This window comes from Lichenostomus cassidix, chromosome 10 (assembly GCF_008360975.1).
Source record: "Lichenostomus cassidix isolate B80296 chromosome 10, HeHo_3.0, whole genome shotgun sequence".
Classification (NCBI taxonomy): domain Eukaryota; kingdom Metazoa; phylum Chordata; class Aves; order Passeriformes; family Meliphagidae; genus Lichenostomus; species Lichenostomus cassidix.
The window spans coordinates 3,747,756-3,759,531 of NC_139491.1; the positions used below are offsets into that span (position 1 = coordinate 3,747,756).

An 11,776-nucleotide genomic window follows, 5' to 3' on the forward strand; every position below is an offset into this window, starting at 1 on the left:
TTCTATCTTTACTACAGATTTAATGTGCCGTTATGCAAACTAAATTTTCAATGGACTTCAGTGATTCCAATTAACTATCTTGGCAACATTGTAAAGTCATTTCCATTTGCCAGTTCCTAGGTGGCCTGTACGAAGTGAACTTGGTGATTTTGGTCCAGTTCCATGCTTCCATCCATCTTCTGACTGTCCTTAACTGGATCTCTTTTAATAGTCCAGTTAAGGAGGGACAGATGGTCTCGAGCACCCGCCTTGCTCAGAGATGCAGTAACTGCAAGTCAAGGTTTTGAGACAATTTGGCCACTTCTGGCACTGCCACCCTGCACCTGTTGTGTAGATAAACAGAAGACTCATTCTTCAAGGCTATCACTTTTCGTGAGCATTAGACACCTTTATTAAAGCAAAATTTATTCATGACTACACAGATCATCAACTTGGCCTCTCTGGAATGTGCCTATTCCTGTCCAATGACAGGCATGCAGCCTTTACCACTGGGTATACTAAAGATTGATGAGATGTACTAAGCCACTAATGAGGCTGATAAGACACTTTGTCACGTGCCAAGATAAATGTCTCCAATTTTATCTATGTCAGCGGCTTCCATGTCAGACAGCTGAGCAGTTAGACCTCACTAAATGGAGCTACTTAAAGGTACAATAGGAAATGACAGTTCCCTCTTCCTGTACCTTTCTTTGCAGGCAGCAACCTGAAAATGAAATATTTTGCGGAAAGCCTTCATATAGATACTTGGGGTTTGGGATCTGCTTTATATTGTTTGAAGTATTTATTTCAGGCTCTGTGTGAAAACTTCAGAAAGAATGTGTTTTGTGTAGTGATGTAGGATTAATTACCACGGTTACTGACACTTGTTTCTTGTGCAATGAGACCATGTAATTCCCCGAAAGTTTTTCTTTTTTTATTTACTGAGGCCTAGTAATTACTGAAAATGGACTTTTACCACCTTCACACAAATGCCAGGAGAACTTAAGAGATTCATGATGCAAATGAATCATCAAGGAAGTTGGAGGATACAATAAGCCAGGAGTATCTTAGCACTTTTAAGAGCAAACCAGAACAAAATCTCTGTTTTATAGACCTCTCTTTTCTTCCCCTACTGTTATGTATTACTGTCTCTGTAACACATATGAGCTGCCCAGCTGCAGACCAAGCTGTCTGTGGTATGAAAAACAAAAGAGTCAGATTGTCAAAGCTTGTCCCTTCCCTCCTGACAAATTGTAGTAGTAAAAGTGTGGAGTGATGCGAATCAAACCAGCCTTAACCAAGTTGAGTCCTCTGAGAATGCTGTAAACCATACAGGTGTATCAGGAAAAAATGTATTATTGGCTTCTCATTCATTCTTTTGAGCTGCTCCACAAGTCACAGTTTGGGAAAACCTGAGTGTAAAAACTCTTAAGCTGACATGGAGAAGGCAAAAAGGCAATCCTGGTCCAGTCTCTGCTTTTTTCTAACACCAGAGCCTTAGAGATGGTCTTTGGAAGTGAAGTGGCTTCCTGAGCTAAAATTCATTTCACGCTTTTTTTTGCGCAAGCTTTTGGAAATTTCTTTTGTTACTTGTGGCCCAGGTGCTATTCGCTAGAAACAGAACCTTAAAAAGATAATAGGATTTTTTTTTCATCAATTACATACATTTCTTTTAGGAAAAAACAAAGAATCGGCATTGAAGTTAACCTGACAGACAATTAGCTGAAATCTTGTTAAATAATTGCTTTTGTCTCCCTCTGTTTGCTAGCAATAATATTTTTAATGTGCATTTCTGAGGCAGATTGAAGGTTCTGGCTGTAATGAAAATGAAATGACTACATACCAGTCAAGACATGAATTCATTTAATTTTATTGAAGCCAGAACCTTTGTTCCCCTTCTCACATACAAACTCACACAATGGGTTGACCTTGGGTTCTGCTCTGCAGAAATATTCCCCACCCTTTACACAAGCACTCAGCCTGCTCAAGGCCTGTCCAAACATGTGTGTGCCAAGCCAACTTGTTCAGCAGGGAAATAGTCAGTGTGCACAACCTTGTTTTGTTTGGGTCTGTTGGATGTGGGGACTGGATTGTTTTTTTTTCTGGTTTGTGGCTCTTTGGGAATGCTAATGGCTGTCTGCTTTCCTGCCCTTGTAATATCTGTTTGCCATTTTGCTGGCTCCTAAGTTGGTCATTTGGCACTCGTGACCTAACCAAGGAGATCAAAGGCTTTCAAAGGGCAGACTGCATGAATGCTTCCCTCTCCATCACCAATGCCCTTATTTTCCCTGTCTCCTCCCTCACCTCAAAACTTTGTCTGGGTGTTCCAGCAATGAAACAAACCTCTCAACCAAATGTGTGAGAGCCCAGTGGTCACCTCTGGGCCACCATTAGCTTATGGTAAGCTTGTGCTATTCGATGGGAAACAGGGACAAAGTGGCCTTTGTTCAAAAGGTTGGTTTGTTTGTTTATTTTGTTTCAAATGCCTGTGGGCTGTGACTCTCCTAATACGTTTCCCAGGGACAAGGTGAAGAATGGCTTCATGGTTTCTTTATTTACGGTGCCTTTAGACATGACAAGTTTTTGTCATCTTTTCAACACGAAATTAGGAGCTCAGACATAAATCACTCAGCTCCTGGGATTGCTGCACAGCACTCTCATCAGGATTTATAGGAGACAGACTATATGAGATAATAATAAACTTAAAAGAACATTTGCAACATGCAGGAATTCTCAAAGACTTCATGGGGAAGAGCTTGTCTCTTAGAATGTATGGTGCAATTCTGCTGGAATTTGACATCTCTGTTGGGTTGGCAGCTAACAATGGGACTGGGGATATACTCAATTTTTTGGCTCATGACAAAAAGAGTAACTACCCATCATGTGTTACAAATATTGAAAGGTTATAAACACCACCACAACCCACCCTTTTTCCAACAATGTGCTCGAGCATGTGTTTGAAGTTAAGCATGCACTTTGATTAAGCAGGAATGAACCAAGCTTAATCAAGATGTGAATGGATGGTTATGCAGCTCCATACTCTTATTGTATGGCTCAGTCTGCGTGATGTGGATTCTTGCTAAATGAAGAGCTACAACCTTGACAAATCAGGGTGTGGAATTAAAAACAGTCATGTATGCTGTGCAGAACTGGCACAGCATCCTAGAAGAGGCATCCTAGAAAAGTGAGTAATGAAAGTCAGGTGTGGCCAGTGTTGGCAAAAGGTGCTGGACACCAATTGAAGGAGCAGAAATAGACCCCAGTTTAAGAGGAGCTTGAATATGTGACAAAGAAAAAAATTGATCTATTAAGTGAAAGTCTTATATTGGAATTTAGGAACAGCCATTCAATAGGAGATTGGTAAAACTGTGAAATAGGTCTTACAGAAGTGATGAAAGCTTCATGTCTCAAGACACTGGAAACTAGACTGAGTCTGCTCCACCACGAAATAGTAAGAAAGAAAACCAAGGTCTTGATGAGATGTAAGCAACAAAGTATGAAAATGTAACCATTTTCTGTTACAAAGGCCTGGCTATCTATTTGTATTTAACCCGCCATGTACTGAGAAGCAGCATAAAATTTTCATAAATATTTTCGAAAAACTAAAATGAATCAGCAAGGTTTCTCTTTGGGGACCTTGTCCTGTATATAGGTGGTTGGTAAACGGATGTTGGCCATTCATTTCAGATTGAGTGCTTATGCTGTAAAGTAGTTTGAAGTTCTTTTTTTATGGTATTTTGCGCTGAATGGAGGTGCAGCAATAGGACCCTAGGCTAGTTAGAGTGAACATCAAAATTTTGGATGCTAAATGTCTGTTCTTAATCAATTCTCTCTTGACTCCAGTTTGAGTTTACCATTTGTGATTGCAAAATAAATCCCTTGGTTCTGTGTTTTGGTTTTATTTGGTTTTTTTCTTTTTTTGACAATTTTCACTGAGAACTAGTTTTAATAGTTCGGAGGCTTATGCTTGAGTCTGCATTTTGTCCACATGTAGAGAATTATGTCATGACCCCATGATTTCAGCTAACTGATTTAATATGTTTGTTAACAAGGACTGTCCTTGAGTGAAACGCGTGGTTTAACACTGGTAGTGGTAGTTCAAGTGATGGACTAGAAGCACCTAAATGTGTGATGACTTATAACTCAGTAGAAGTTGAGTGACTTACAGAGGAGCTCTTACAGTGCTTTCTTAAAATGCACCACTCAATTGTTTATTTAAGGGAATATACTGACATTATATTCAGAATATTTATATTTCTTTGGTTATAGACCAGTTATATCTTTTCAGTGAGCTTTCCTATGTACATTGCCTGTGTACCAAGATGATGTGATTGTGAAGAGTCAGAGTCTGAAAAATGCTCTGGTAAGACCTGTCAGCCACATGTTAGGCAGGTCCTCTCCATTTTATGGCACTAATCATCCTTCTGAGAAGTGTTTTGCTGTCTATGCAAATACACTTCATGTGGGATCATCCTCACAGCCTGTGAAAAGGTGCCAAGGCAGTGCATGTGGCTGAAATCACACAGCAGTTAGTATCACACAGCAATACCAGTTTTGTTTGCAAATTGATGTATTTTCCCCTGTCTGTTTTCAGGGAGCCTCTGTGATGGTGCAACCAGTCAGTGTTACCTGCTGCCAGTTTTGGATACTATATTCGTCCAGAGAAAGTACAGAAGAGGTGGCCTAGGGATGAAAATGTTGCATGATTTCTGTCAGTCTTTCCTGGCTGAGGATGCCTTGGGGATCAGCTGCCCTATTTCTGCTGCCATGTATCAAGGTAAATCCTTTGATGTGGACACGCTAGGTGAGGGTCATGTATAATGTATGATTTTCAATATGGTCTTGGTAAGATTGTCTCAACTGTGTAAGAGTTCAGTGCCCTTGCCTGAACCCAACCCTTGTTAGTGTGCAACTGGTTACTTTTCTAGAGACATCTGGAATTTCCTGGGGAAAGGTAGGCCCATATTTATGTAAGACAACGAGAAGCACAAAACGCACAGTATCTGTTTGACTTTTTGTGTTTCTAGAACTGTTCTCTCTTAGAGCTATGTCATTGCCCTAGACAGGGACTTACACATTTTATTTGACACCACAGGGAAAAGAATCAGAAGATCTTGTCAAGCCCACACTATGCACATAATGCTCTGGTAGATCTTGCATTTTTAAGAAATTACATTTAATAAGCCAAATACCCAGGCTCTACTCAGTCATCCAGTTACATCAGTACTTGTTTTGTATCAACTGTCTTTGAACATTTGTCACTTTTAAAAGATCACAAAGTAGTCATATATCTTCTCTGTCTTCAGGTCGAAATTATGGTTTTGCTAGTAAAATTCACAGAAAATATCTGTGCTCACATTATTTATAAAACTGTCTTCTTTAGAAAAGTATTTTTTTCTGAGGTTGCTGTCTGTGTGGTACAGTCTTCACCATAATTTTTGGGGAGATGTTTTGATTGACTTACAGCTTTCCATTTGTTTCCTAATTAGTGTCAACAAAATTTTGGTCACATCTCTTCTTTCTCTTGGTTATTATGTGCCGTTGAATGTATACACAGGTAGCCCGGTGTATACCAAGGTACCCCAGCAGGTACCTAAATTTAGGAGGGAGTAGTATTGACAGCATTCCTTCTCTTCTCCCAGTAATACTAATTTTTCCTTTGTCAGACCTCAGGACTTCAGACACTCTGGATGAGAAAGCTGCATTTCTTATGTGTTAACACTAGCAATACATTGCAAGACTGTGCTTTTGTCTCAATTAAGTTTAGAGCTAATAGTGAATACATTTGACTTGCATCATGTTTTAATTAGGTTTTCTTTTATAAAAATACCAACACTGTAAAGTTAAATTTTGAGCATATTGAAGTCAGTGTCTGTTTTTAGTTTCATTGGAACCACATTTACATACTTTGACAAATGAATGCAACCTTTTACTCTAAATCTCTGTACTGAAATCTCTGAAGCTGTGGACAGTTTATTTAACATGGCCATGGTGTTTAAGCTGCTGTAGAGGCCTAAAAGGAAGTAAAAAGCTTCCTAAAGCTGTTTAGCAGATACCTAGATTCTGGTATATATGTTAGTTTTAGTAACTTTTATTGGAATGATTAATTTAGTCTGGATATCCTTGGATAAAATTAATGTCCACGATCTGCTCATTACTGTAAGGCAAATGTTTACATACCAGAATTAGGGTTTTTGTTTTGACATCCCATTGTTAAAGTCAACTGAATGTTGAAGATAAATTACCCATTCTGTAGTATGATGAACTATAGTGGACTGAGTATGACAGTAATTTTGTTGTTTACAGATTGCTATCTTAATGCGGTTGATGCAACTGATACGATGGTGGTTAAGGGAAGGTTAAAAATCCCCTTTAAATGTTTTGAACTGTTTGTTCTACAACATGTGCCTCCTCTTGACTCTGCACACATTCTAAGGATGCCACTGAATAGGACATATTTCAGTTTGATAATATAAGCAAACATAAATTTGATTGTTTATCCAAATTATATGGATGGTCAGCATGTAGTGGCAGTGACAGGAGTCTGTGGGAATATGATTTCTAAAGGTGATTGTACATCTGTCACAGGTATCTGTAATTTTTCTGTTGGTTCTTCCCGTTTCTTTTTTTTCCACATCCAAAGAAATAAATGAACCTAGCAATGGGGCAGTAGCAGTAGTGAAAAGGAAGGTGGTTTTGGCCCAAAACCAAACTAAAGCAGAGCTTTTCTTTGTAAACAGAATTTAAAGTAGCATTCTGAATGGTTAAAGCTGGAAGATTGAGGAGCACCTTTCCTTTCAGAGTAGTGAGGGTAAACAGTGCTGTTAGCCTGAAATCTGCTGAGTGTCTGGACATTGTTCAGTGCTGTAGTGCCAGAAGAAGGTGCTCAGTAAGTAATTTCAGGTCCTTTATTTCTGCACTCACAAGGAGATAATCTAGACTGCAGCAGATGGACAGGATTCACTCATGACTGTTTAGGCCATTCCACAGAGACTTTTGCTAAAAGCCCCAGCTAAAACAAAGAGGAAGAAGAAGAGAAAGGAGAAGAAAGATTTCCAAAGGAGCTAATAAAAGTAGGTCTGAGAGAATTTCTGGGATAGAACACACTCCCTCTTCCACTGTACTTTTCACTCATTCATACTTTTACCCCTTGGTTTCTCCTCTTCAGTTTGCCAGAAATTCCTGCAGGTTTATCCCGAGGAGCAGAAGCGGCTGTGGGAGGTGGAAGCACCTGGAGATTGGAGCCAGCGAGTGAATATCTGGTTAAAAATTCAGATGGAGTCACCCCCTTCAGGAAGTGAGTTAAAACAAATAGTGTCAACTTGTCTGTGTTACAGTTCTATAAAGATAAGGAATGTAATCAAGGGTTAGGTAGTGAGTGTGGAGAGGTGATGTCTCCTGTTTGCACATGGAGAAACTCCTGAGAGTGCAGTCCAGTTCCCTCATCTTTTCACAGTAAACAGGACAATTCTTAGAAATTATGAGGTAATGAAATGGAACCGCAGAGCATCTGAGAGCTCCTGAACAAAGCACAGCCTTGGCATAAAGTGGCTGTAAGTCCCATTGCAGTGCACTTAGAGCAGGGTAGAACTTAGCCCAAAAAATTCCTGTTGCACAACACATTGTCTGGGTTATAGACAGGGGTTTGTTTCTCTGAAATTGTTACAAAGAAGAAATTTGTATGGCCAATGGGCAGTGTGTTTAATTACCTTCAATTGCTGCCAATACCATTCTTGGATGGAAACACAAAGGTTTTCATTATGGGTTTTGGAAGATTCCAAGTACTCTCCTACCGGGTAAATCTTTTTTTGCTGGGAGCATTTTCTGCCTACTTCACAAAAGATAGTGACAGAGTAGGGAAACCTTTTGACAGTTCATATGAGGATCCTGTTGAGGTAATCTGTTCAGCTGGTTGGAGGACCCTGACAGGCCCCTCTGCTGCATGCACACAAGCTGTGATAAGCAGTAGGTTCCAAAAGAAGGGCACACATTGTCTCTTTCTGGAAGTGCAGCAAGGAGTGCTCCAGAGCAAATTGCTCCCATGCCTTCCCACATCCATCCTGCTCTGTTTTGGCTCAGGAATCTTCCGTAGAGACACTGCGTTTCATCTTGTCTGCAGCACCCACAGGAGAGTTAAGTCAGACTTTAGCCCTAGGCTGGGTTCCTCTGAAGCCATTATATCTGTGTTCCTCATGCTTTAAACCAGCAAAACCTGGTGTTGCTCTTTCCTTTAATCTTGCTAAGTGAAGTTTATTAATGGCAACTGAACAGAACTATGATCAGATCAAAACCCAGCAGATCCTGAGGGAGAGGATGCTTTCTTTTTTCTTTCTTCTTTTTGCCATCTTCTGGGAAAACAAACAAACAGATGAATGGCCCAAAAAATGGGGGAAATACCATTCCACCAGAGTTGCTGTCAGTGAAAAATACACATGAGGCTGGGGAACTGCCTTGACTGCAGCTTTCCAGTACCTAAAGGGGGATCATGAGAAAGATGGGGATAAAGTTTTTGTCTGGAACTGTTGCAATAGGATAAGAGATAATTATTTTAAACTAAAAGAAGATAGATTTAGGCTAGATATGAGGAAGAAATTTTTAACTATGAGGATGTTGAGGCCCTGGCACAGATTGCCCAGAGAAGCTGTAGCAGCCCTGTCCCTAGAGGTGTCCAAGACCAGGTTGGATGGGGCTTGGAGCAACCTGGTGCTGTTGAAGATGTCCTTGCTCTTTGCTGGGGGTTGGATAAAATGACTTTTAAAGGTCCCTTCCAGTCCAAACTATTCTATGATTCCATGGTTCTGTCTTTAGAGGGTCTCTTGGGAACAAGGGCTTCATTCCTACTTCCTCTGCTATGCAGAAAGCAAAACACAACGTAATTCAATATTGTCAGCTCCAATCAGCATCTATGGCAACAACTGTGAAAATAGACAAGTCTTATTCTGCTCTGATTTCTTAGATTCCTGTTGACATTTGCAATGCTGTGTTTTGGAACAAAATTACAGAGAAGAAAAATTGAATATTTTGCTCCTATTATGTTTTTTTTCCCACACCAGTACTCAGGATTGAATAGCTTTAATGTTCTTGTAAGAATTCTGCAGGCATAGATATTCCAAAACAGGTTTCTGTAATCCTGAGGTCAGAATTTTCAATTTTGCAAGGTTGTGTGGCTGCATCTAGTGGCAGTTCATGTAAACTGCAGCACTCTGTTTGCTGCAGCTGAAACTTCAGTTTGGATGTGCACAGACACTTAGGCACATACATTTCTGTCTGCACATACACATATGTCTATAAAAATAAAGCTTTTTAGCACGTCACACGTAGCTGCAGTCGTTCATTCTGAATTAATTCTAATTGTTTGAAAAATGTGGAGGTTTCATTTCAGCAAATAGTCTCAGTAACAGGAACATGGTGACATTTCTCTTCTGGGGCTGATTGGTGGAACAGAAATCATTTCATGTAGTTTGGTCGTGGTTGCTAAATCTACCAGGCAGTGAACAGAGCTGTTTTGAAGTACTTTAGTATTATACATAAAGCATGTAAATGTGAAGCTAATGCAAAACCAAGCAGGCTGAGAGGAATTAAAGTAAATTTCAAATGATGTTTATAATCCTTTATCTGAATTGGTCAGAGTACCTGTATTTTCTTAAAAGGGGAAAGGGGTATGGGTTTTCCACGTGTAAGAGATGAACAGATTATCTATTGGCAGGGCTTTCAAGAGCCAGAGACATTTTGTTTCTGGTATAGTTGTTCACCTTAGTGTTTCGTGGCAATGTTGTGAAGCACCCTGATTTGATTAATTAACAAAAACAAGGCAAGAGGGATTGAAGGTAGCAGTCAGGTGGCTTTTTCTGGTCTTTTTTGTTTTTTAAAGAGAAATATCCATGGAAGTCTGATTACCTTTCATCCTTTTTCACCTCTTTCTGGGGCAAAATATTCACCCCATTTCTCCAGAGGCTGAAGTGGGCTCTTGTATGAAGAAGACTACAACCAGTAAACCCAGACAATCCGATACGGACCAGATGAATAAGGTACAGTGACTAATATGCCATTTTATGCCGTTGTTTTTCATTGGTGGTCTTTTCCCTTTTTAGTCAAGTAGAGAGGTTTAAATTGGGAGATTTCCACAGGTGTGTTTTACTACTGACTCATGTATCTATGTAGGTAGTCATAGCTGTATTTTTTTATATATATATATATATATACAAACACACATATAACTGATATTTATAGCTAATTTATATAGCTGTAATAGATTGAGAGGCTAAAGAATGCAGAATAGTTTTCACTAAATGCTTTAGTTTCATCCTTACTGAGCTAATGGAACTGTAACCAAGCAGGTGTACAGTGAATTCCAAGTTCTGCATATGGAACAGCTTTTTGAACTCCACTGTGGTCTTTTCTGTGCAGGGGCTTGAGTGTGGCACCTTTAGAATGAATAAGCCAAACTCTTCATGGTCCTAATTATTTTATCCCACTGCTGAGCTGCTGATCTGACTGTGCTTAGCTTTTTGAAGGACGGAGGCCTAAAACAGGCAGTGAGCTTTGAATGAAGGCTAAGCCTAAGCCATGTGTCTGAGGAAACAAATCACAGTAATGAAGCTTTTCCAAGTCATAAAGAAAAAGGAGAGACGAGTGGAAGCAAAACAAAGAGCTGCAGGGGTTGTTTCCCCAGCACATTTTGGTTGCCACACCATTAAATCAGTTTGTTTCCTTCAGGCCTGAGTGTCCCGGGGGAGCTGTGACGGCTCCAGCCCCTGTGGTGCTCACTCTTGTTGTGTGCTGTGGCCATGGCTTCAGAGCCCACCCAGCCAGATCAAGGCTTCCTGTGCTCCCAGTTTCTTTCTGCTGACAGGAATGAAGCTGTTCTATACAAACAATGCAGCTGAGTTTCTTGCCTTGCATGATTATGCTGGCTGTGGTCGACAGAGGCATTTTATATCAGCATCAAGTCACTGTTTATCTGGTTTGTGTATAATTTGCTGTTCCTTCTGTGTTGGCTCTAATTTCAGGGTGTTGAATGCTTTCCTGGGGTTGGGGAAATGGCAGGAGATGACACAGAGAAAAAAGATGACACAACAGCAGCAGGGACTCCAAACTCACAAGGTCCTGAAGAGGAGGACTTGGAACAAGGTGCAGGCAATGTTGTTCAGCATAAAGGACTCAGGAAAAGGGCAGGTCCTGGGGACTTAGTTGGAGACAAGGCCACCAAACAATTGAAAACTACACCGTAATTTCTGCTATTTCAGAAATCAGCAAAATTCAGTATGGTCTTAAAAATCATAATTGGCTGTTCTTAATTTGTAACACTGGACAAATTTCTTCAGGTAAGATGAAATTTTTTGCTGCACATGCTCTCCATTTTATGTTTTGTTTTAAATAAAGCTTTTGTTTACTAAATGTCCTTTTCTTTTTCTTCTCACCAAGTAATTAAGTAGTAGCTGAGCCTAGTTATTTCTCTGGTCTGAAAAGATTTTATTGGATTGCATGAGGTGTCCAAAGGGGAATAATTGGAGGGCTTGTAGGTACTGATCTAAGAAGATATTTCTATGGAAACCACATCCTGCATTATGGAAGAGAGACACCACAACACACGTTGGTATCAGAATGACAGTTGTAACCTTCCTCTCAGAGGGAACAATTGATCTTGAATTGCTTTCATTTGAGCTTTTCTAGCAGAAAAATCTGCCTTAAACCCTGTGGTGGACAGGATGGCCCACAAAGGCCATTCATGCAGAAAAAGTTTGGTGCAGGGAAGAAGAGTGAACAAGCTACAGGCATTAAACAAGCTACAGGCATT

The 11,776-nt window shown here is 40.0% G+C and overlaps 1 protein-coding gene across 3 annotated transcripts in view; it reads left to right on the forward strand.

Moving 5' to 3' along the window:
• The window catches only part of LOC146432597 (protein FAM169B-like), a 41,951-nt gene extending 30,575 nt beyond the window's left edge, over positions 1-11,376 (forward strand). For 2 of the 3 annotated variants that reach the window (XM_085070377.1, XM_085070376.1), the window contains exons 6-9: positions 4,574-4,756; positions 7,148-7,276; positions 9,931-10,007; positions 10,989-11,376. In XM_085070377.1, the coding sequence (XP_084926503.1) occupies positions 4,574-4,756; positions 7,148-7,276; positions 9,931-10,007; positions 10,989-11,210 (611 nt within the window). In that variant the 3' untranslated portion in view covers positions 11,211-11,376. Of the gene's footprint in view, positions 1-4,573; positions 4,757-6,906; positions 7,100-7,147; positions 7,277-9,930; positions 10,008-10,988 lie in introns of those variants that run through there. The other variant, XM_085070378.1, reaches the window with a different exon arrangement.
• The last annotated feature ends 400 nt before the right edge of the window (positions 11,377-11,776 follow it).